Raw genomic sequence first — 26,555 nt, forward strand, 5'->3', positions numbered from 1 at the left:
TCCTGCGACACGGACCTGTCTGAGGGTTTTGCTTCATGTGCTACTTTTGCAGTGTGGTCCCAACGTCATCCAGCAGCTTTGCAAACTAGAAACTCGCCAATCAACAACGTCACCGTCAGTGACACAGAGATGAAGGTTTGGCTGAGTTTATTTTGGTGAGAGACCAGCAACATTTAACCACAAGACACATTTAGCATTACAATACTTACCCAACAACCAATAAGAACTCATGATTAACATACGTTCAGAGTCCATGCAGGCACAGATTCAAACCCACAACCTGTTTGATGTGAGGTGACAGCACTAATCACCACAGTGCTGCACAAACACCAGAATGTGTTTCACACTGGTGATTACTGGTGACACACTGGTGATTACTCTGAGGCAATAATGATAAAGTCAACCTGCTTTCTGCCATCATGGCAGCCAGCCATACATCTCTATCTGAACTGAATACATACATAAAATACAACCTGACATATTAACACCCAGAGAAAATGTAGAACCCAGTACAGAATGTGTCAGCTGATCGCTGGAGTGTTTGCAGGGATAATGCTTCGTGTCAGCAAGTTCACATACTCATACAAATGTAGCTGTGGAGACATCCTGTGATAGAAGCTGACTGCATCAGTCTGTATGTCACAAACCACAGTGTGTTAAACATGTTTCAGTCCAGAGTGAAAAAGACAGCCTACCCCACCAACCAGCCACAGCCTAAGCTGCTCTCCGATGCATCCATCAGAGTATGAGTGTGTGTGAATGTGAAAAGCACTTTGGTAGAAGGAGCATAAAGAAAGTGTGAAGAGTAGAAAAGCACTACAGAGGAAGCATCCACCCTGTCACACACAGTTTCCTTTCAGGAACACAGAGTGCCTGAACGATGCTGCTTGTGTATGCACACATTCAACCAGAGTATCGCTGCTCTGATCACCAGTCAGCCAACACACGTCAGTGCTTACACAACATTTACACATCACACAGGAGGCATTTTGTCAACACACAAAAGGAGTATTTACTGTACATGTCACTGTAACAAAGCAGCCAGCTGAGAATTATTTGCCCATCCCAGAGAGCCAGTTAAGCTTAAATAAAGAAGTCGCTGCTGTGTCTTCATCCTGATCAGCGAGCTGCCTGAAAAGACTGCCTGGCCGGAAGCTGTCATCACTGCCTGCTGTGAAGGACTGAGGAGCCTGGAGGAGGAAGGAGAAACAGGTCACGGGGCATCTGAAGACAAGCACCTGGCAAAAGAGCTGCTCTGAAACAGGAGCCCGACTCTGCTCAGACCTTCAGCAGAGTCAGAGAAGGGCTGCCATCTGAAAGCTCCTAACGTTTTACCATGAAGCAACTTTATGAATGAGGAGAATGGAAGAGAGTCCAGACCTGGAATTATTTCTGGCCATGAATGATTCCAACACTGGAAATGTTAAAGATAATACAGTCATATGAAACGTCTGTGAAGGTTCTCAGTCATCCAGGTCATGGTAGCCTAAGGAGCTTGGAAAGAAAAGCGTCTGGACTTCTTTGAGTTGCTTGAAGACGTTTCACCTCTCATCAGAAAAGCTTCTTCAGTTCTAAGGTCAAATGGTGGAGAGTCCCAGATTAAAGCCCTGTGGGAGTTTCCCCCCACAGAGGGACAAAGGACCCCCTGATGATCCTCTACCTAATCACATGAGCCAAGGTGTGAAAAAGGGTGTGGGTCACAATCAGCCAGGGTTTCAGGTGAGCTCATTATGAAACCTGGCCCCACCCTATCATGTGATTTCCTGAGGTCAGATGGCCCAGGATGTGAGTGGGCGTTAAGGCGTCTGGGAAGGGATCTCAAAACTGGATTATAGATGGCAGACAGTTGGTGTCGTAAGCCCCGCCTCTGTTCAAAGATGGTCGCTCACAGTGGACATAAATGGCTTCTTTCACTCATATGGGATCTGTCGCATTCTTGAGTTAACATGTTCACGAGATCTTTAGAAACCTTGACCTCTGCCTTTGACCTTGAAGTCGAGCTCACTGAGACTTTCACTACATGCACCTATGGTATTAACCCTTTGAAGCCCACCATAAGACACGTCTACTAGAACTTATCTTTTATATTTTTACATGCTGTAGGTCCATTTTTGGAGCATCTCAGGTTCCTGTACATCAATACAACTGTTAGGTCCCAAATTTGAATCATATGTACTCCTCCATTCAAAACAATCATTGCTCCGGCTTATTTGATTGGGCTTCTGCCTGGATTTAGAAATAGTCATGGAAACGGGATCACGGGCGCTCCTGTGGGCTTAAAGGGCTGATTCTCTCATTTTTGACCTCTAACCTTGATCTTGAGAGGGAAGTTACTGAAATTCTAATTTGTCCAAGACTTTCAATAATTACAGCTATAGTATGAAAATCCTGAGTCATCTCACTCTCAGCTTTGACAAACTTGGGTGTGCAGGCTGTCCACAGCGGGCGCAGTGATGACATCACCCTTTCACTCTTTCACAGCTCAGTGGTAAAAATGTTTTGGGTGATGTTTTACTCTATTTAACAAACTGGCTGTTATTTCACATGTAGCGCTTGTACTTTAACTTTACTTTAGGTTGTTGGTGGCAGTATTCTGTTGTAACGTGGCTGTTCACCAGCAGAATCCAAACACACAGTGATGAACACACTGGTTTGACACTGGTTTGCTTGAACTTAGAAATGCTGGGAAGGCAAAGGGTGTGACACAGGACATTTAGATAAGCACAGTAAAACAGAGACGTAAAGTCATCGTGTGGCTGCCAGTAAATAACATCACAGAGGGGAAATGTCCCAAACAAGAACTCTGACAGACTCTGAACTCACCACCAGCTGCTGAGGAGCTTCAGAGCTTCTGGAAGCTGCCTTGGATTTCTGCACATTTGACACGCTGAGAGGCAGCAGCCCGAACCTGTCAGACACACAAACAGAGTATTTCCAGTTTGGCCAGTTGAACAGTGCAGTGGTATGTTGGTCACCAGCACCACATTTTTCTGCTATTGGGGAAAACAAGGAAATCTAAACTAACAGTTGAACCGCTGAAGTCATAACTGTGTAAAACCAGCAGACCAGTTGAAAAGCTGCTTTTGTCAACATCTGTTTCTTTTCCTCTCTGTGTTCATCATCCTGGTGGTGTTGCTGGCTCTCTGCAGCCCACTATCTGATTGTCAGCACCACCTGCCAAGCCAACAGACCCACAGACATTAGAGATAAGCTTCTGAGGCCTCCCCTGTGCACCACACCTAACTTCTGTCCATAACGGTTATCAACAGTCACATACTGCACCAAACACTCCCAACGGCTATACAGAGACTGACCTGCTCCTGGCCAGATACCATGAGATTAAGGAGGTCTTCAAAATATTCCTTCCATCCCCCAACTATACCCTTAGGTAAATTCAGCAGCGAAGGCCACACTCACTACATGAATGAGTCAACACTGCTTCCCTGAGTCAGCTGAAGCTTTCCCAGAATCACTCTGAGGCAGACTGATTTTTGTTTCCAAGGACTCACTGAACTACGAGTGAGTCTTTGCTTCAGTTACTACTCAGGCTGTGTTCTGCTCGGCCTGTTAGCACCCCTCAGCTGCCACCCAACTCTAGGCTAACCAAGCCTGATAGGAATCATTCTTTTTGGCTCCCTTCGCAGGGATTACCAGCACAACAGTCACCGATGATGTTGTAGCCTCAGCACTGTCCAGCAGCTTCATCAGAACATAGTCCACTCAGATTCAGTGTCCCCAGCCTCCCTCGGAAAGCTGCCAAAGTACTTCTGCACACAGGAGTTGAAGGTTTTGTGGACCAGGGCCTCTGCCAGGTGCTCCCAGTGCATCCTCACTATACTTTCAGGTGTGCCAGGCCTGTCCACCACCAGCTGGTGAGAAGCTGACGGATCAACTTCTTTCTTCACCAGAACATATGTTCACAGCTACAGACATGATGACACAACTACAAAACTGATCACTGAACTGTAGCCTAGGGTGCGTTGCTGCCACATGCGCTGACGGACATCTTTATTCTTGAACATGGTGTTCAGTGTGGAACAATTGATGACCACTTGGCTTCAGATCAGGCCGGCCACTCCTCCCAGTCACACCCCTGACTGTCATTGCCCACATGTGCACTGAGGTCTTGTAGTGGGACGATGGAGACGCCAGACGTAGTACCCTCCAGCACTCCATCCAGTGCATTCAAGAAGGCTAAGTGTTCTGAACTGAATTATTAACCGCACAAACACAAACAACGGTTAAGACCCACTCCCCAACCTGGAGGCAGGGAAGCAGCCTTCCTGTCCACAGGTAAAAACCCAAATGTACAGGCAGCAAACCGGCGGATACAGGAATACCCTCCTGGCAATTCAAACTGGAACAGATTCCAGCTCCTCTGCAGGAGACTGGTTGCAGAGCCCAAGCTGTGCATTAGGGTGAGCACAAGGAAGTCTAACTGGTATCGCTCAACCTCACGCACTGGCTCAGGCTCTTTCCTCACCAGAGAGCTTCAACAGCTGAGGATCAGGCTGCCCTGGCCTCTGCTTGACACAGCTTACAGAGCTTCGGCCATGTTTATTCTCACCGTGTCGCCTATGTCACGTGACGATCCCATCTTATTGATCATTAAAGAGATGAAAGTGAAACTATACCATCAGATTTTACTTACCCATTACTTTCTTTTTCATTTAGTAACTATTAGTAACTAAATTCTGACCTGATCTGGCTGCTGGCTAGCGGCAGTATGTTGTAAGGATCCTGGGAGTTCAAACTGCTGCTTCGCAAAGCAAACTGCTTCTCTGAGCCTGTCAGGAGCCCCAGCAGGACCTGGAGGAAAAACAAAAAGACTCCTTATAAACTGACAAGGAAACAATTAGGACAGCATTAGATGAGTGGCTCATAGGATCCATTCAGACAGCAAACACAACACAGAAGACATGTTCACTGACTTTGGACAATAATCTTCAGAAGTACATCAGGAGATATCGTGACACTCTCATATCCTGATATAAGACATTTATCATCCTGACAATGATATAAATCACAAAAATGTAACATTTTCTGTAAATTCTGTGAATCTCGAGCAACTCGACTTGCGTGAAGCTTTTCTGTTTGGATGTGACGATGGATGTGTTCATGTCACTCGGTTCCTTTGCACAGTCTTCCATGCACTTGTGTACTTGCAGTGACTCAGACTAAGTGTTGTCTTTGTATACGCTACCAGTGAAAGTGTGGACACACCTTCTCATTTAATGGTTTGTCTTTATTTTTACTTCTTTCTACATTGTAGATACAAACTGAAGACATCAAATATATGAAGCAGCATATATGGATGTATGTAACAACGAAAAAAATATTTATATAATAATTTATATTTTAGAGTAGCCATCCTTTGCTTTGTTGACAGCTCTGCAAACCCTCGGCCTGCTCTCACTGAGCTTCATGATGTAGTCACGTGACATGGTTTCACCTCACAGGTGAGCCTGTCAGGGTTCATTGGGGGAATTTGTTGCCTTCTTGATGGGGTTGGGACCATCAGTTGTGTTGTTCAGAAGTCAGGTTGGTGCACAGCTGACAGCTCTGTTTGACAACTGTTAAACCTCTTGATGCTCAACAATCCAGGTAAGTAAATCTCCAAAGGCTGATTCAGTTCATCTGGACGTTTTCAGTGGGAGAAACGTTTCGTCATCATCCAGGTGACTTCTTCAGTCTCAGCTGACTGCAGGTTTCCAGTCTTATAAAACAGGACATATAATGACTAAAGCAGCCCACTGAAGGAACAATGGGCTGGCAGGTCAGCTGCAGTCAACCTGCAGTCAGCTGAACTGAAGAAGTCACCTGGATGATGACGAAACGTTTCTCCCACTGAAAACGTCCAGATGAACAGAATCAGCCTTTGAAGACAACTGTCAGAATTCATATTATGGAAAGAAGCAATCATCTCAGTAAAGAGAAACAACAGTCCATCATTACTTTATGAAACGAAGGTCAGTCAGTCCAGAACATTGCTAAAACTTTGAAAGTGTCTCCAAGTGCAGTCACAAAAACTATCAAGCACTGATAGTTGATGATGAAACTGTCTCACATGACAACCTAGGGCTGGGCTATATCATACTGTTCACGGTAATACCGGTGTAATGTTGGGCAACGATAGGAAAATGAAATATCGCGATATATGGGTAAAACGCGAAGTGCCTTTGTTTACATACGCACATGGCGGCGACGCAGAATGAGAAGAGCGAAAGTGGATCATTGAATGAAACAGATGAACCAGAACTGGTTTGTAAAAATGCTGCAACTTCAGTGGTGTGGAACTGGTTTGGCTTTCGTCCGTCAGACACACAAAGCACTATTTTTGGTAGAGCATGCTAGCAGGCCGTCGTTATTACCGTGTTGTTTGGAAAATACGGCGCACTTAAAATCAATCCTTTGATTTTTCTGACAGTCGACAGAGCCCCTTATAATCCCGTGTGCCTTATGTATGAACTCTGGTTGTGTTTACTGACCTCGAAACGATTTTATGTGCACGGCGCTCAAAAATCTGTCAAATGTTTCAGTACGACTTTGCTAAGCTACGAAGCCGCACCGCTTGATGGATTGTCGGAGCATTACGGCTATCGTAGGCGGAGCCTCGCGGAGTGATACGTACTGTGCTTCAACATAACATTACCGTATTGTGTGTGTATAACCTCTTTTTAAGTTTTGTGGACATTATACGTGGTTATGCTGAGGATATGTCGGCCAATTTCCACTGGAAATGCCTTTTGGTTAAACTGTCAGCGAGGAATTTGCACTGTTACATTTTTATATAACGTTAATGCAGATAAAAAACAGCTGCTTGTTTAAGTGGAAATACATTGATGGGTTTTTTGCACTAATAAAGTTGTGGAGTTGTAAAGTATTTTGTCTGGTGTCAATTATATCGTCAGTTATATCGTTATCGCAAAATTTCAAATGTATATCGTGATAAATATTTTTGGGCATATCGCCCTGCTCTATGACCACCAGCCCAGGAAAAGAAGACCAAGAGTCACCTCTGCTGCTCAGGATACATTCATCTCATTACTCTCAGAAATCCTGCTGCCTCCACAGTCACCTGACCTAAACCCAGCGGAGATGGTTTGGGATGAGATGCAGCGCAAAGGGAAGGCAAAGGACCAACAAGTGCTCAGCATCTCTGAACTCCTTCAAGACTGTTGGAAACCATTTCAGGAGACGACCTCATGAAGCTCATTGAGACGCCAAGAGAGAGCAAAGCAGGAATCAAAGCAAAGGGGCTGTTGGGAAGAATCTGAGTTATTTCACACTTTTTTGTTTAATACATAATTTTATGTTGTGTTTATTTAGAGTTTTGATGGCTTCAGTGAGAACCTACAATGGAAATAGTAGAAAAACCATTAAATGAGTATGTCTGTGAAGGTTCTCAGTCATCCAGGTCATCGTAGTCAAAGGAGCTTGCAAAGAAAAGCGTCTGGACTTCTTTGAGTTGATAAGAAGGACAGACACAACAACATTGTCATCCCCTATGTAGCCGGTGTATCAGAGAAACTCAGGAGAGTTTTCTCCAAGCACGACATCCCGGTGCATTTCAGACCCAGCAACACGCTCAGACACAAACTGGTTCACCCGAAAGACAAAACTCCAAAACACAGACTTAACAATGTGGTGTATGCTGTACAGTGCAGCGAGGAATGCCCATACCTCTACATCGGAGAGACCAAACAGCCACTTCACAAGCGCATGGCACAACATAGAAGAGCCACCTCCACAGGACAAGACTCAGCAGTCCATCTGCATCTAAACGTCAAAGGTCACTCTTTGAGGATGCCAATGTTCACATTTTGGACAGAGAGGACAGATGGTTTGAAAGAGGAGTGAAAGAAGCATCTATGTCCACTGTGAGCGACCATCTTTGAACAGAGGCGGGGTTTACGACACCAACTCTCTGCCATCTATAATCCAGTTTTGAGTTCCCTCCCCAGACGCCTTAACGCCCACTCACATCCTGGGCCGTCTGACCTCAGGAAATCACATGATAAGGTGGGGCCAGGTTTCACAATGAACTCACCCGAAACTCTGGCTGATTGAGACCCACACCCAGTTTCACACCTTGGCTCAGGCGATTAGAGGATCATCAGGGGTCCTTTTGTCCCTCTGTGGGGGGAAACTCCCACTAGGTTTATATCTGGGACTCCCCACCATTTGACCTTAGAACTGAAGAAGCTTCTCGGATGAGAGGTGAAACGTCTTCAAGCAACTTAAAGAAGTCCAGACGCTTTTCTTTGCAAGCTCCTTTGACCATTAAATGAGAATGTGTGTCTCTTAATGTATGTGTCCCGTATAAATGTGTTGTCCAAATGAACTGCCTGTTACAAAAATAGCATTGTTTATCTTTGACTCATTTAAGCATAGCTGGAAGTACCAAGGTCCTTTGAGACAGGCGGTTGAGGCTGGCGTTCAGGTGAGGTGTAAACACGTCCAGGTCAAAGGGGTCAATGAAGCTCTCCAGCCAATCACAGGTTTCATGGAATCTGTAAGACATACAGCACAATGTTTGCAGTTATTTCACACTCCACTGTCGATAAATGCAAATGGACTCTTTCTAATCTTACTGACCACTGAAGGCTTCACAGTACAAAGTGCTGATTCAGAGAGCACATGACTGTAGGCTCAAACCATATCTGTGGGTCTGCTGCTGTGCCAATATATTGATAGATGGTGTTTCTAGATTTGCAATAGCATGTTGCCCTTACAGCTCGTTGGAGACAATCAGCTTGTTCTTTGCCTTAGACCTGGGTCGAGTTTTCAGCTGTCACAGAGTGGATAGACTGGCTATGTCCACTCCTCAAAAGGTGTACACTATTTTTATTCTTCTCCCATTGAAACTCAGGCATTTGCTGTGCACATTAATTAGTTGTAACTTAAACAAGTGACCAGAAACTGAGCTTTGATCATTACATTTAAGGATAATGTGATTAAACGAACATGTTACACATAAGAAATTAATCGGCTGTAATGCACCACTTTTTGGACTCCTGTAAACAGTAAAGAGGACACGCTGTCCTTCCACACTACGTGCCATCAGTCAAGGGGGCTGTGTCCAACGTCAGCGGGGTGTGTCCAACGTCAGGGGGTGTGTCCAACGTCAGGGGGGTGTGGGGGCTGTGTCCAAAGTCATGGGGCTGTGTCCAACGTCAGGGGTGTGTGTCCAACGTCAGGGGGGCTGTGTCTAAAGTCAGGGGGGGTGTGGGGGCTGTGTCCAACGTCAGGGGGGTGGTGTCCAACGTCGGGGGGGGTGTCCAAAGTCAGGGGGCTGTGTCCAACGTCAGGGGGTGTGTCCAACGTCAGGGGGGTGTGGGGGCTGTGTCCAAAGTCAGGGGGCTGTGTCCAAAGTCAGGGGGCTGTGTCCAATGTCAGCGGTGTGTGTCTAAAGTCAGTGGTGTGTGTCCAACGTCAGGGGGGTGTGTCCAACGTCAGGGGGGTGTGTCTAAGTCAGGGGGGGTGTGGGGGGCTGTGTCCAACGTCAGGGGTGTGTGGGGGCTGTGTCCAAAGTCAGGGGGCTGGTGTCCAACGTCGGGGGGGGGGGGGGGTGTCCAACATCAGGGGGCTGTGTCTAAAGTCACGGGGCTGTGGGGGCTGTGTCCAACGTCAGGGGGGTGTGTCCAACGTCAGGGGGGGGTGTCCAACGTCAGGGGGGTGTGGGGGCTGTGTCCAACGTCAGGGGGCTGTGTCTAAAGTCAGGGGGCTGTGTCCAACATCAAGGGGGTGTGGGGGCTGTGTCCAACATCAGGGGGCTGTGTCTAACGTCAGGGGGCTGTGTCTAAAGTCACGGGGCTGTGGGGGCTGTGTCCAACGTCAGGGGGGTGTGTCCAACGTCAGGGGTGTGTGTCCAACGTCAGGGGGGTGTGTCTAAAGTCAGGGGGGTGTGGGGGCTGTGTCCAACGTCAGGGGTGTGTGGGGGCTGTGTCCAAAGTCAGGGGGCTGGTGTCCAACGTCGGGGGGGTGTGTGTCCAACGTCAGGGGGTGTGTCCAACGTCAGGGGGGTGTGGGGGCTGTGTCCAAAGTCAGGGGGCTGTGTCCAATGTCAGCGGTGTGTGTCTAAAGTCAGTGGTGTGTGTCCAACGTCAGGGGGGTGTGTCCAACGTCAGGGGGGTGTGTCTAAAGTCAGGGGGGTGTGGGGGCTGTGTCCAACGTCAGGGGTGTGTGGGGGCTGTGTCCAAAGTCAGGGGGCTGGTGTCCAACGTCGGGGGGGGGGGGGGGGGTGTCCAACGTCGCGGGGGGGGGGGGGGTGTCCAACATCAGGGGGCTGTGTCTAAAGTCACGGGGCTGTGGGGGCTGTGTCCAACGTCAGGGGGGTGTGTCCAACGTCAGGGGGGGGTGTCTAAAGTCAGGGGGGTGTGGGGGCTGTGTCCAACGTCAGGGGTGTGTGGGGGCTGTGTCCAAAGTCAGGGGGCTGGTGTCCAACGTCGGGGGGGGGGGGGTGTCCAACATCAGGGGGCTGTGTCTAAAGTCACGGGGCTGTGGGGGCTGTGTCCAACGTCAGGGGTGTGTGTCCAAAGTCAGGGGTGTGTGTCCAACATCAGGGGGCTGTGTCTAAAGTCACGGGGCTGTGGGGGCTGTGTCCAACGTCAGGGGGGTGTGGGGGCTGTGTCCAACGTCAGGGGGGTGTGTCCAACGTCAGGGGGGGGGTGTCTAAAGTCAGGGGGGTGTGGGGGCTGTGTCCAACGTCAGGGGTGTGTGTGGGGCTGTGTCCAAAGTCAGGGGGCTGGTGTCCAACGTCGGGGGGGGGGGGGGGGGGGGTCCAACGTCAGGGGTGTGTCCAACGTCAGGGGGTGTGGGGGCTGTGTCCAAAGTCAGGGGGCTGTGTCCAATGTCAGCGGTGTGTGTCTAAAGTCAGTGGTGTGTGTCCAACGTCAGGGGGGTGTGTCCAACGTCAGGGGTGTGTGTCTAAAGTCAGGGGTGTGTGTCTAAAGTCAGGGGGGTGTGGGGGCTGTGTCCAACGTCAGGGGTGTGTGGGGGCTGTGTCCAAAGTCAGGGGGCTGGTGTCCAACGTCGGGGGGGGGGGGGGTGTCCAACATCAGGGGGCTGTGTCTAAAGTCCCGGGGCTGTGGGGGCTGTGTCCAACGTCAGGGGGGTGTGTCCAACGTCAGGGGGGGGGTGTCTAAAGTCACGGGGCTGTGGGGGCTGTGTCCAACGTCAGGGGTGTGTGTCCAAAGTCAGGGGTGTGTGTCCAACATCAGGGGGCTGTGTCTAAAGTCACGGGGCTGTGGGGGCTGTGTCCAACGTCAGGGGTGTGTGGGGGCTGTGTCCAAAGTCAGGGGGCTGTGTCCAACGTCGGGGGGGGGGGGGGGGGGGGTGTCCAACATCAGGGGGCTGTGTCTAAAGTCACGGGGCTGTGGGGGCTGTGTCCAACGTCAGGGGGGTGTGGGGGCTGTGTCCAACGTCAGGGGGGTGTGTCCAATGTCAGGGGTGTGTGTCCAACGTCAGGGGGGTGTGTCCAAAGTCAGGGGGGTGTGTCTAAAGTCAGGGGGGTGTGGGGGCTGTGTCCAACGTCAGGGGTGTGTGGGGGCTGGTGTCCAAAGTCAGGGGCTGGTGTCCAACGTCGGGGGGGGGGGTGTCCAACATCAGGGGGCTGTGTCTAAAGTCACGGGGCTGTGGGGGCTGTGTCCAACGTCAGGGGGGTGTGTCCAACGTCAGGGTGTTTGTGTCCAACGTCAGGGGGTGTGTCTAAAGTCAGGGGGGTGTGGGGGCTGTGTCCAACGTCAGGGGTGTGTGGGGGCTGTGTCCAAAGTCAGGGGGCTGGTGTCCAACGTCGGGGGGGGGGGGTGTCCAACATCAGGGGGCTGTGTCTAAAGTCACGGGGCTGTGGGGGCTGTGTCCAACGTCAGGGGTGTGTGTCCAACGTCAGGGGTGTGTGTCCAACGTCAGGGGGGTGTGGGGGCTGTGTCCAACGTCAGGGGGCTGTGTCTAAAGTCAGGGGGCTGTGTCCAACATCAAGGGGGTGTGGGGGCTGTGTCCAACATCAGGGGGCTGTGTCTAAAGTCAGGGGGCTGTGTCTAAAGTCAGGGGGCTGTGGGGGCTGTGTCCAAAAAAGCGGACTAGTCAGCAGGATGCAGTAAAGATGCAGGAGAACTGTACCGGTGAGTTAACAGCACATCACTGCATCACACACCAGGCTGTGTGGTAAAGTCCTAAAAATGGAGCATGTAATGATCACCGTAACGCAGACCGTACATTTTATCTGAGCTAAAAGTTTAAATCACCGTCAGTTTCAGTCTTTTATGTGGGAAATAGATTCAGAGTTTGCCCACATTCCTTCATGCAGAGGTCCGCTGGCTGAGTTGGGGAAAAGTTCTCAACAGAGTTTTTGAGCTCAGCAAGGAAACCTGTCAGTTCATGGACATGTGTGATGCGGTGAAGGCGTTTCAAGTGAAGCTGTCACGAATGCACCAGTGCAACCTGCCTCACTTTCCCTGTTGCAGTAATGTTGAACCAAGTCAGCGCACTTTGCTGAGCTGCACCTGTGCAGATTCAGATGCAGCTGCAGTGTAACGATGCACTCAGGGAAAGACACTGAATGGCCGCACAGTTTATTAGCTCCACTCCTGCAGCAGCGCCCAGCTCCGTCTACTTGCGGCTCCAACCTTGTGTTTGCTCTCATTTACTTTTTCTGGGGTTTTGGCAGCATGTTCATATTTCTAACTGCATAATTTTGACAGGATATATTTTTATGAAGAGCAAAATATTTAAAGTTTCTTTTTTTAAGTTTATTTAATCTGGAATCATATTCCTGTCTGTTTTTCTTCATATTTATGTTTAAAAAACATTTTTTTAGTGTTCAATAAATGTTTATCTTGTTTGGCCCGCGACCTAAAGTGTGCCTTCAGTTTTGGCCCCCTGTGCGATTGAGTTTGACACCCCTGGGCGAGACCTACCAATTGAACAGCCACTCACGTCGCAGGATTCAGTCCCTGATTCTGGACACAACCATATGAACCTGTGAACACCTCTGACACGTGCTGCACTACAGTATTACAGGATTACAGTTTCCAAGCTTCCTCGGGTGTTTGCAGACTATGCACAAACAGCCCATGACACGTATTTTGGATGTGAATTGATACCTTGGGTCTTGCTGTGGTCGGGAGTTCTTCAGTTCTTCCAGTCTGCTCCCCAGAGTAGTGCTCAGGTAACGGAGGTCAAACAGGAACTGCAGGGCTCTGTTCTGCGTCATGGGGAATACAGCATCCTGAAGGAGAAGGGAGGCACAACCATAGAAAATACATTTAAAGTGCTAACCACGCCCTTATGTTTCTGTGCTGCTTTGCCATCAGATCAGTTTCTTACTGCCATCGTTTTGACAGTTGCATTGACAAAATACCCTAATCAGTCATAACCTTATGACCACCTGCCTAATATTGTGTAGTTCCCTTTTTTTTGCTGCATTGTGCTCCAGTAGAGCCCTGAAGGTGTGCTTTGTAACCAAGAGATTCTCTCTCACACAGGCTGGACTGAGATCTAAGGAATCTGGAGGTCCAGTCAACACCTCAAAGCTATATTGTTTTCCTCAAACCATTCCTGAACCATTCCTGCTTTGTGTGATGTTGCATTTTCCTGCTGAAAGAGGCCACAGCAATCATGGCATACACCATGAAAATTTGTCTGTAACAACTGGTCGGTGGCACGCGTCAAAAGAACATCCACATGCAGGACCCAGCAGGACATTACCGAAAGCAGACCTTCCCAAAGTGTGGGGCCCTTGCGGGGGGGGGGGGGTATGAAACGGGGACAAAAAAACAACAACAACACTTGGACACTGCTAGCACGGGCGCCCACACAAACACAAAGCAGGAGATGAAGCATCGCTGAATATGTTTGCAAACCAACTTCATTCTAAGCCAAAGACTAGATTTTTGCTGTAAAAACAAAGGGGGGGCCCAGCAAAAGAAGTTTGGGAACCACTGACCTAAAGGATTATACTGCATCTGCAAGCTTGCCACGCAAACACCCGAGCAGCCACGTCATGTAAGAGAGAACACGACTGATCAGACCAGGCGATCTTCCTCCACTGCACCGTGGTCCAGCATGGGCACCCTGACAGATCTGCAGCCCCATTAAAAACACAGTTCCTATCAGAGCAAGCATTACACCTTTGGCAATGTGACCTACACAGCTTGTCTATTTGATCAGACCACGCTCTCCATGTGTATCAGTGAGCCTGTCCACCATTGTTCTGACCACTGCAGACTGGAGCCCCCACAGGATGCTCTGACTCAGTTATCTAGCATCACTACCTGGACTAGGTCTGCCCATTTTCCTGCTAAAACACCAACTTCGAGGCCCAAACGTCGACTTGCTCCCTAACATGTCACACCCAGTAAAAGATGCCATGATGAAGAGATGGTCAGTGACATTCACTTCACCTGTCAGTGGTCATGAGTTATGCCTGAGTGGTGAACAGGCCTATAGGGTGTGATTCTAATATCACATTGGACCTCTGATCTCTTCGGTTCAAATAAGGTTTCTTTTAGTGCATTAACGCGTTAATGTGGCGTTGACACCAAGTAACCCGGACTAATCTGTGTTAACTCGTTAACAGGGATTTGCCAGTTATGACGCGTTAACCCGGTAACGCTGACAGCACTAGTTTCTTTGTGTGGTAACACTACCTACTTCCTTTTTTTGTATTAACAACATTAAAGACATTATAATGGTAGTTTGCACTGATGCCCTGACCATGAGCAGAGCCATGAAACTCCTCTCGTTGTTAATCAGACATCATTCTGTACACGTGATAGTAGGTTCATTCATGTCCATGGTAAGGTAGGCTGACTGTGGTACTGCATGAAGGAAGGTGCAGTTCAAAGCAGGATAAACAGGTTAGTTTGCTGTAGAGCTGGGCGATATAAGATTTTTTCATATCACGATATGTTTTTTTCATTTCAGGCGATAACGATATCTATCACGATATCAGCCAAATAACTATATTTGTAAGATTTAAATGTGCCGTTGCTCACAAGTAAAATGTGAAATAATCAGCAGCTTGTTTTTATTTAAATATTTATTTCCCATAATAAGTTCAACAGGGTAGATGTACTTAAGGAACATGAGACTTTTTCAGATAAATAAAGGCAAATATTGCAAACTACACAAAAGGCAGCCGCTAAAGCGTTTAAGTTGCAAAATAGAACAAACGAAACAGACTAAACTGTCAATTCCACTTAGAAACAAAGTATTAATTCTAAAAATAAATCTTAGTTTGTTTTACAGAAGAACAGACAAAGTTGACTAACTTTTGTCAATATCAAATAAACTGAGAACTAAAAGGAAATTCTCAATCTCTCCTTGTTGTATAGCTGAGCTTTTCAAACAGTTTTAACAGTTACTTTAGTCTGACAAAAGCCGAATGACGAATTAGCGCTTCCAGTCAGAGACTGAGGCTGCGTCCACACGTACACGGGTATTTTTGAAAACGGAGATTTTCCGTTTTCGTTTTAAAAAATAATCCCGTCCACACATAAAGGCAGAAATGAAGGAAAACGCTGCTATGAACATGCCAAAGCAGCAGGTGGCGCTAGATTCCTAACCGTGCAGAAATGTTGGCCAATCAGAAGTCTAGAAGCCTCGGTGGGAAAAAGTAAACAAAGCTGGGGCATAGAAGCAGAACAGAGTCGTATGTGTGGACGGGACAGTAACTGTGTGTATATGTAAGCATTTAAACACTGCAGAGAGTAGAATTAACAGTATTGTAGAAATTCATTTCACCGAAACAATAACGTGGCGCACAGTGTGACGCATGCACCAGTTTATTGTATTTCCAGACTTGCTTTCGGCACAATTTACAGTGAACGCTACTCTGTTTTTTGTCAGACTTGAAATAGCCGAAATACCTTCACACTACGGAACTTCTGTGGCTCTTCCGTTCGACAATCTCTCCGGCATTGGAACCATCATCTGTTTTCTCTTCGGTCACGCTCGGTTGATTTTTCTAGTCGGCACACTCATTTCCTCCATTACCCGGGCGGTACGGTGGCTGGCTGCTTCCCAAACAAATACACATGTGAGGCTTGGCACTTGTGCTGTATGTAACAAGTCATGCGACGTGACGCTGCGGCTGTGATTGGTCCGGCTCTGCGCTACTTAATTTGGATTGGCTGTTCTTTTTTCTTTTTTTTTTCTTTCTTTTTTTTTCTTTAAAGAGGACAAGAGCGGCGAGGTCTATCGCGATAGTTTAATTTCTCTATCGAGTAAAAGTTATATCGCGATACATATCGTTATCGTTCTATCGCCCAGCTCTAGTTTGCTGTGATGATTTAAAGTAAAGAACAGTGTGTGACTGATGATCACGGTCAGAGTTAAGCTCATGATGCTGAGATCCACTCACTGGATTCACTCCAACTTGACACCAGCCAGTATAAAAGGCAGCATGAGCAGCACACGTCCGTACAGCTGATGAAACAGCTGCTTCTGTAAATCTACAAAGAGCCGTAAACTTCAGATCAGCTGATCACAGCCTGACCACTAAGAAAATCGAGCCCACAGCAGAGACCTGTGTGAGCTCTCCCCACGCTGAGTCCTTACAGCTAATCTCAGGGTTCATGTGCTCATTTCCCTGATGTGGGGGAAAGTCACCCTCTCAGCGTTTGTCCTTTCCCACTCAGACTCTACTTAACCAAGCTGAGTACATTTATTACAATTTAACTGTTGACTAAAAGCTTGTTTCCAATCTACTTTATTCCACTGTTACTGAACTGATGCAGCACAGCTCAGTCAGCTTTGTACAACAATACAAACCTTTTACTTTCTTACTGTGAGCACATTTCACAACCTGTACTTTTCACTTTTAATCGAGTAAAGAAGTAGAATCAGTGCTTCAGTTTTTACTGGAGTATTTCTGAACACTAGTATCTGTACTTCTACTTAAGTACAGCATGTGTGTACTTAGCTCTTCATTAGTCTCTCATTGAATATTTCTGGCTGTCTGTGGCCATACACCAGGTCCTGCTAGCATGATTCCCTTCTTTTCCTCCTACAGAGCCGTGACGCTCTGCTCGTCTGTGATCATCATGAAGATTATTCTCAGACTTTTCTCAGAACACAGGAAATCATCAGGTCGAGGAATAATCCAACTATCTACCAGACAGGTCCCAGTTACCGTGCTGCTGGTCTGTGTCAGGCTGTGGTAATGGTGCAGGACTTCAGTCAAACAGGTCTGCAGAAACTCCTGGAGGGTGGAGCGAGGAAGGGCGTGGCCTCCCACCCTGTTTATTTCCACACACAGCTGGAACAGCAGGGACTGCACAAACCACGTTGGCTACAGAAGACACCAGAAACAAAAGGTTGCCATCAGACCTCAGGATGGATTCTGGGTCCTTCCAGTTTGTATCAGTTGTCCTCCTGACCTGTACTGGAAGACGGATTTTGGATGTAACGCTGCTTCCAGACTCAGCCTCCTCCTGGATTTCCAGATCCTCCCAGTTAGTTGCTGTAGCTAAGATGGTGCCTGCAGACTCAGCATGAAGCACCATGCCAAACTTCTCCAACAGCCCCTGCAACACAGAGCCGAGCAGGTCTTCAGACAACACCAGAGGAATCCAAACACAAGTCAAACTGTAGACCTTTGACCCTCACACATACGTCTGTTGAAACTAAAACATTAGCAAACAGACAGGTTTCACAGCCAACAGCAGCATGATCACTGGTTTAGTCAGTCTCCCTCCACCCGTTTGCTCAACAGTTTAGTCAGATAATACACTTTCACTCAACCTTCATAAACCAGTTTAACCACAGCTGAATGTGTCCACAGCTGGACGCTATGTGACGTGATGTGATTCTACTGCTCTATCAGATTTCTACAAACCTCCCCATAAACCGACACTAACCACATGTCAAGTTTACATGTACACTTGTGACTGTGTCTGACTTTGGAAAGAGCGGCGCTCCAGATGCGGTAGGCCTCCATACTGCAGCCAAGAAGCTCCTCCTTCAGCTCCTCCCACTTGTCCTGGGAAGGCCTGACCTCTGCAGCGGCCGTGGCTTTGCCCAGCTTCTTGCCTTGCCTGGGGGTCCCTTTGGCTGTGCTGTCAAAACCACACTGCTTTCCCAGGATGCAATGCTTCAGGTTGGGGCACAGTTTGCCCATAGACTGGCTCAGCCTGGCCATGAATAGAACTGAACTGAGGCAGGTGGGCCTGGAGTCTGGCTCAGCCGCAGCCAGCTGTGATCGGATGAAGGACAGAATGTGGTGAACACAGGCCAAACAGCCGTCACGCAGCGCCGCCTCCACTGCTGCGGAGTCGATGAAGCGGTTAAATGAGGATGACGATGGCTGATCAGCAGAGGAAGGGACAGTGGCCAAAGTGGAGTCAGAGCCTGCAAAGCACGACACATTAACAACTGTCAGTACTTTCAATATTTCAGTGGTCCAATAGTGGCCATTCGTATATTTATACAGTCCAAAGAGTATGAAACCCTCAGATTTAGCTCCAAACGCTTCTGTGAGTTTCAGCACTGCATCAGATCAAAGATGTGACTGAAGTGCAGACAGATGTGCTCCATCAGTCCTGCCAAGTACAGTTTCAGACATTCAAAAGGAATCGGATAGCTGACATCACCCAGTTTCATGGTCAGGTGATGTCACTTCCTGTTATTCCACGAGAAATGAAAGAATCTAGAGTTGGTTCCAAAACTTCAACGAAGATAAAAGCCTGAGCTTTTCACTGGTCTTTCTCAATATCACATTAAATCAGGATAAATACACCATCAATCTGTCAGCTGAAACACAAGGAAACCCCCACAACACTCCCAGTGGACCTACCCACGTCCTGGGAGGGGAGGTAGTGCTGGAGATCATCCAGTCTGGCTTTCAGCTTTGCATCAATGGAAGAGCAGAAGTTCTGAACACAAGGTGTGAGCGCCTGCGTCTTCATGGCCAGGCCACTCCTGTGCTGCTGCTGGCCCCGCTGGCTCACACTGAACCAGCCTGCGTCGTTCAGCAGGTCCCCTGGAGACTCCAACCACAAGAAGGAGGAGACATCTACCTCATACTGGGCCCCATGGCTGCTGTGGGCACCTGAAGACGAATGGACGCTCTGGGTCTGCAGATCCCTGACGGCGGATGTAAGGAGCTGGATAGACAGCACTGAGATGGCTTCAGTTTCCTCTTTAGTGATGACCTTGAAGAGTCGAAAGAAACAATAAAAGTGCTACAATAACTGCATGTTTATCCCCCATCATTAGAAAGTATAGACTAAGTGGGCCCTGAAAATGAACCTATAAAGCTAAAGACAGAAGAACAGCAACCTGCAGCCGCTGGAGGAAAAGCTGCTGCAAGATGTCCTCCCAGACGGTGAGGGGGTGCTCCAGCAGACGCTGACAGACGGTGCTCCAGTGCTGACTGATGGAGTCTGCTGACAGAAGGTCCCAAACAGCGTCTCTGATGGCTGCCAGCCCCTTCAGGCTCTTGACGTAGACCAAAAGGCTTCCAACACCATGGCAGATGTCCTCCTTACAGCTGGAAACAACACATTTGGAGAGACTGGAAATGATCATGTAGCCTTCATGAAACACACGCCCTGCACTCGATAACATCAAGGTGAGCTTTGCAAACAGGCCAGAAATAACCAGTGTGGGTAAGTTACTTTAAGTAATTAATTACTAATTACTTAATCAACAGTGTATTTAAAATACTTATCTAATTACTGTGTCTGAAAAGTAACTTAATTACTCAATAAGTAATTTAACTAAATACTTCTTAAAATCCCAATAAAACCTTGAGTGGCAAACAATAGAAATTAAACTCTTTAAATAATAATTTTTTTTAAAGATGGAGACTCTGCAGCAGCAGCATCTCTTCCACAGTGTCGCCTGCAGGCATATTTAAGCACAGTCTGTGCTGCTGAAGTAAAACCAGGTCCTGCTCAGCAGTGTTATCCATGGATGATGAAGGATCACTCAGAAGTGTTCGTCTATGCTCTGTGTCAGGCGCCTCAGTAGGTTACTCCTGCCATTAACAGCAGCTGATAGTTTTTACATATCACTGTAATGTTCTTGTCTGCTTGTTTCAGAAAAGTGAAGAGACGGGAACATGTCCACGTCATGAAACAGCCACTCGCTTCAGTCCGAAAGCTTCAGCTGTAGAAAACGACCGTGCAGCAAACCGGTGTGAAATGACGCGCAGCTGCACCTCAGCCATGTTACAGAGCAGAGTTTACTTCTACGTTTAGAAGATAAATGATTGAAATTAAATAACGATGTTCAGCGAGTTTAATTATTTTACAATGTAACGCAAGCACATTGTAAGTAACTGTAATTAAAATACCTAAAAATGAACAGCAATCAGTTACTCTACTTTTTCAGTGGAAAAGTAATTTAATTACACTGGACCATGACATGAGAATAATAATGATAACAATAAGAAGGAGCAGTGAATAAATAGATGTGCGAGTGGTGAGCACATGTGACAGGTGGTGGGATGAGACGCTCCCTCATCTTTGTGTTGTTTGTTCCGTCTCTGGTCGGAGCTTCATGCACTTCCAGCTTCATGTGTTCCTCTTTGTTGTCCTGCAGTGTAAGACATGATTGGACCACAGACACTGGTCGTCATTGTGTCCCACAGCAGTCGAGGTGCACACATCTGCAGTGGATCGAATGTAAGTCAGCAGTTCTCTCCTACACGGCTGCTGAGCACCACCTGCCAACCCCTCACTGCTGCCTGGACGCCAGTCATCACACCGTCACAGATACATCCAGTTTTCACGTCGACGACTCCAAACCAGTAAACATCATCTGGTCTTCCACTCGTCGTCCCACAAACTGAAACTAAAACGAAGATCAAACTGTCCTAGACAGCTGGCCGAGGCCAAAACAGCCACGCGACGTCAGTGTTGGATTGGTTAACATCTGCTCTCTTACAAGCAGAGGTCTTCTCCGTCATCTGTTTGCTCATCATGACATGTGAGCTTGTGTTTTACTGACAAGCGGCAGCAGCTTAATGAGTTTACCCAGCAAAGTACATCGCCTCAAAGGTTGGTTTAGTTTGGGCGGCTCCGAGCAGCCGTGACCAGGGCAAAGTCTTGCACGTGTCTCAGTTTACCAGCAGAACGTCATCGTCAGCAGTCGAACAGCTTTCATTACAATCACACTGTATCACGACCTGACATGTTCAGCACGGCTGAGCAGATAATGATCCTGTAATGAACCACGTTAAACACCAACCCTCCTGCTCCTCGTGTCTAAACCTAAACCTTTGTCCTTGAGCCAACGATCATGACGGTGTTCATGGCTCCACCCTCACTGGTCCCCAGGTGGAGGACCCACAGTCATCTCCGGACATGTTTAAGGCCACTGCAGCGGTGTGTAAGTGGCCGAGTGGCTCCCTCTGCTGCTCGGGGAGGCAGCTTTAAGGAAGGCTGCAAGGCTGTGCTGGATCACGTATGCTACCCCGAGGACTCCCGCCGCCACTTCTGTGAGCTGGACTCCGCCTCGGGGTGATCGCTCCCTTCTATCAGCTCAAAGTGATCACAAGTCACTCCTGACAGCACAGAGGCAGAGCTGGAATGCTACTATTAGCACATTTTTCTATGCAAACAACACTGAAACTGGAAGAAAGGAAACAGCAGACATTCAGTGGCCTTACGTATCGATCCACTGTTGAAGAGTGTCTTGCAGGTGCTCCCTCTGGATTGGCTGAGCCAGGGTGCGAAGGACAGGTTGAAACTCTGAGATGGACGCAGGCAGATACTTTAACCAGCTGCCTGTACTCACATCTTCCTGCAACACCCTTCTGTCCTTAGCTGAGGACACAGATGGGGAACATTGGAAAAAGGGGGCTGTTAGTTTCTCAGACTGAGTGTTTCAGAGCGGACAGGCGCGGTGCTCTTACTGCACACTTACAGCAGCTCAGACTACACGCACAATACAGTCATACAGTGTTGTATTCAGCATCTGCGTCACATCCACAGACAGTTTAGAGTCAGCTGCTCCTGTGAGGCACGGGGAGACATGGCCATGCTCACCCAGGAGATTAAAGCCAGCAAATTCTTGCTCTGAAGCAAAGCTTATTCTTATTAACCTAAACACAAAGACCCCGACGTGTCCTGTCTCAGCTGTTTACCTGCAGGACTCGTAGATGTGACGTTGTCCAGGACAGAGAAGAGCATGCCACAGCTCAAAGCTTCATCCCCTGGCCTGGGGCTGCCCTCTGGGGGGAGGTAGAAGATGGCATAGGCCTGAAACAGAGTGGTGACCAGCAGCTCCACGAGGCTGCACACCTGGGACTTGATCCCTGCACCTGCAGAAAAGCACAGGTTCATGGACTAACAGAAGCCTCAAAGGCTTTTTCTTTATCAAATCAAACATTTGTCACGCTTTACAACAGAAGGAAACTATAGAGCATACCATGCTGCGGTTGGTTCAGCAGCTGATGTATGGATGATTTCCGGGCCAACAAGAAGTCAGCCAGAGCCTGCCGAGGAGAGCTGTCTTCAAGCAGCATGATGGACACCAAGGCTTCAGCGATGGCCTGGTCCGACACTGCACGGCCCCTCAGCAGAGCCCTGCTGTCCAGCAGAATGGCTGCCCTGCAAGAAGACGCTTACTCTCAGCTACTACAAGTGGACTATTTTAGTTTCCAGCCACGGAGTTTCGATTTCAAGTTTCCGTTAAGCAGGAATTGTGACACAAACCTGAAGTGTTCGGTGGTGGCAACCTGTCGGATTAGGATGGGAAATCGGACAAGGACGGAGCTGTAGAGGCCTGCTGCAGTGGCCTCCAGCTGCAGCAGATGGTGCAGGTGGCAGCACATCAGGTAGAGCTGCGTGGCTCGGAGGTAGTGAGATGCCTCCATGGCACTCCAAATCCGCTCCGGGATCTCCAAAAGCAGCTTGATCTGGGAGGCCATGGTGTAGAACTTTAGCTGCCACGGTGTCTGGCTCTGCAACAGGACACACAGTGCGTCTCCGTCACAACGTCATCAGCTTCAAACAGTTGCTGCAAAAGCAGTTTGTGCACATGTGAAAGTGTTCGTTCTCTTAACTCAGGAGAAGCTTTAGAAGGAAACATGCAGTTTAGACGTCATTTCAACCAAGTGTTGAGCTTTGACTGATGATTTCCAGAGTTAAATATTTAAAATCTGTTGTAGTAAAGACAGACTACAGAACAGCTTCTTCCCGGGCTGTCAGAACTCTGAATGCAAACTAAGAGTGTGTAAGGACTTCCCCAACACATCCACCCTGACACTGCTGCTGATCATCTGTGTGCAATATCTCAGTCTCTCCATGTTCTGTGCACTTATTCTGGTCCCAGTCTGTTTCAGTGTTTCCTACACATGTATATGTACACGTGTATACATATACACTGCTTTTTATTTTATTCTATTTATTTATTTATTTTTCCCACCTTCGTTGTATATTGGTTTCTCTTCTTCTTACTTCAGCACCTTTGTGGTCCAGAAACTGCACAACGACAATAAACAGCTCGAAGTCTCTGAAGCCTTTTCTCCTGAGCAGCGGCCTCACTGTCTGTATGGTAACTGCACCGCAGTACAGCGGATAGTGAGAACAGCTGGGAAGATCACTGCAGCCGCTCTTCCCTCCATCACAGACACTTATCACACCGCAAAGCCACCAGCATCGTGGAGGACCACACACCCCACAGACACACACTCTTCACCCTGCTGCCCTCACGGCCAGACTACAGAATAGTTTCTTCCCCCAGGCATCACACTCCTGAACACTCAGTGACTGGGCTGACACACACACACACACACACACACACCAGGTCACTTCTGCACTGTTGTGTGTCTGCATCCTTCTGTTCTGCCTGATGTTGCTTGTGTGCTGCATGTAGCAGCGGTGTTGGAGCTGTGTGGCTCACTGAACAGGCTGGAATGAACCACACACTGCTCTGTAACCAAGCTGTGTTCAGGTGGTTCAGCAGCCTCACTGAGCAGCTGCGAGTCTGTATCGACGCATATTGGGGAACATCCGACTAACGTGTGCGCTGCCGCGTTTGTAGGTGAGGTTACGGTAGATCTTCATGACGTTGTAAAGTACTACTAAGGCGCATGCGTCGACACACGGCGTTTGGCTCACCTCCACTCTGCAGCTGGCCACGCTGGCTCTGCCCTGCTTCAGCCTGTGGCAGTACTGCTGCATATCCTGGATGGACTGCACGACGCTCTCCGAGCACTGCTTCATCTCCCCGATCGTGTCGGCGGCGTCGATCAGGTCCCGGTACCGCTCGCCCACCATCTGCCTCAGCTCCTCCCTCTTCTGCTCGATCTCCCCGCGGACTTTGCGCTCGATTCCGCGGATCTCCTCAGTGTTATAGCACTCAAACAGAAGCGCCGGGTCGCTGATCTCCGACACCCGGAGAGAAAGCGCGTCCTGGGCCATCGTAGACACACAACAACATCAACCGAGACTCCGATCCGGAAACCAAGGGAAGACACTTCCTGTCTCCACGTAAGCGACAACAGCGGAACTGGTCACGCTGCTGTCATTTCCGTGGGCGTCGCTGTCCCGTGAACCAAGCGAAACATCCCCGAGTTCGCTCATCTTATGTGTGTGTGCGCATTATGAGTTTAACACACACTAACCAGCCGTTTACACATGATCAGATATCACTGTGTGCCGTTTAAAACACACTCATGACAGGCCGAGTGCAGCAGTGTGCGCACGCCGTCGTAGAAACAGCAAACAAATAAACAACAACAACAACAATGGCGACTCCATGTACAGGTAAACACGTGACCTCCACCTGTGAAATGAACACAGCGGCCTGTTTCCTACAAACTGCATGAATGACTTCAGTATGATGTGTGGTGATGTTTGAAGATGCTGCTGTCAGCAATCAATCAATCAATCAATCAATCAATCAATCTTTATTGACAGACGTTACGTCCATAGTTTCAAAAAGCAACAACACAACATACAAATCTTAATAAAAATATAAAATATTTGTAAAGATATAAAACCATAGTGTACGCTGCTTGTAAGATGACCATGAGGGGGCAGTATATAGCGCTGTGAACGTCTGTCTGCACACAGCTGCCAACGTTGTCTGTATACGTCATCATTGAAGGGTCTCTCTTTAGTTGGACACAGAAATCCATTATTTATCATAAGAAAGCGTCCAGTGTATCATAAACACAGAGACACATTTAGTCTGATAGAAAACAAACAGGTTCCTCTACATGCTGACTAGATTTCCAGCGATAGTGGAATAAATGTATGCAGGGTTTTGGTACTTCTTCAGTAAAAAATAGTTCTGTAAAGATATAACGACCTCAACACTATTTGTGGGTTGTTATATTCACTTTCTTTGGCTTCGTCTTACTGTTACTCTCTTTTTAAACGTACCTGGACACTGTCCAAGGGCTGCATATGTGAAATAGGTCCACAGTCAGATCTCCACAGTACCAGCATGAAACGTAACCCAGAAAGTAAGGTTTCCTTGAGCAGGCCAACTATCTGTTGGCTTTTGATTGACTTCAGTGATAAACTACTGTCCTACTGCATTTATTTGGATGTACTGAAAATAAAGATGTGGAGGTCTGAAGGGACGAGACCTTCCCTAAACATGGCTGACTTCTGCTGTGAAACAACCTGTTACTGTCACTAAAATGACACTGACTTGTCTATAAACTGTGATTAGGTTTCCTAATGCAGAAAGATGTCAGGAGCCTGAGTGTATGATGCAGAGCTGTTTTTGCTCCATATGGACAGGCAAGCCCGATACAGACCATAAATACTTTCCCAGTGTCAAAGCCATCCTTCCACTGGAAGCATTTTGTTTTGTTCTTCCATTCATTTCAAATAAAGCAGAGTACAGAGCAAAAGTCTTCTTTTCTTTATGTTTTGACAGGAAACATGGAAATAGGTGCAGTGATTTATTGACATCTCTGACACAGAGACATACAGTATGAAAGCTGAGTTTCTACAGTTCTAACAAGCTTGAAAGTCAGTAGCTGATATCACCAGAGTTCAGTGCAGCCTGAACTCTCCTAATCAAGCTTTCTTGTAATTTCTTCCATAGTTCCCACTGCATGCTTTTAGATGGCATCTTTTTCCCTTCACAAGATTCCCACCAGCACTGCCTGACACGCAGCCCAAACCATCCCTCTACCATTTTTAAAGATGGTTGAAGATACTCACTGTTATAATCACCTCCATACATGATGATGATCATTTGGAGTTATCAAGCAGCGCATCAGTGCTTTCGACTCGTCCGTTCAATCGAGTCTCAGAAATTTGGGCGTCATAGCGACAGTCCAATGTCTCCAAACTGGTTCAGAAGTGTTTTTATCACATGAGGAACATTTCTAAGGTCAGGCTGCTTCCTGACAGCCAGTCTGTGAGCAGTTATAGACTCTGATTCTTATTTAGCGCTTTTCTACTCTCCATACAACATTCACCCAATCACACCCATTCTCACAAGCACTTTCTCCATACATAGTGCTTTCTAACTACATTCACACTCCAATGGATGCATCGAAGAGCAACTTAGGGTTAGTATCTTACCCAAGGATACTACTACTCTGAGCCCCTCCTGAATGGCCGAACTTCTCACCCTAT

At 47.9% G+C, this 26,555-nt stretch overlaps 1 protein-coding gene across 1 annotated transcript; it reads right to left on the reverse strand.

The window, feature by feature from the left end:
• Positions 1-31: 31 nt before the first annotated feature.
• On the reverse strand, positions 32-24,660 carry cog1 (component of oligomeric golgi complex 1). The gene is made up of 15 exons (XM_040036277.1): positions 24,072-24,660; positions 22,665-22,912; positions 22,378-22,559; positions 22,094-22,270; positions 21,617-21,773; positions 19,282-19,492; positions 18,797-19,154; positions 17,903-18,351; positions 17,382-17,528; positions 17,135-17,293; positions 13,104-13,228; positions 8,405-8,513; positions 4,700-4,809; positions 2,824-2,908; positions 32-1,190 (listed from the first exon to the last, which is right to left on the reverse strand). Exons 1-15 carry the CDS (start codon positions 24,372-24,374, stop codon positions 1,053-1,055), a joined length of 2,958 nt encoding a protein of 985 aa, XP_039892211.1. The 5' UTR covers positions 24,375-24,660; the 3' UTR covers positions 32-1,052.
• Between the last annotated feature and the right edge of the window lie 1,895 nt (positions 24,661-26,555).

This window comes from Simochromis diagramma, unplaced genomic scaffold (genome assembly GCF_900408965.1).
Source record: "Simochromis diagramma unplaced genomic scaffold, fSimDia1.1 OVJJ01000497.1, whole genome shotgun sequence".
Classification (NCBI taxonomy): Eukaryota; Metazoa; Chordata; class Actinopteri; order Cichliformes; family Cichlidae; genus Simochromis; species Simochromis diagramma.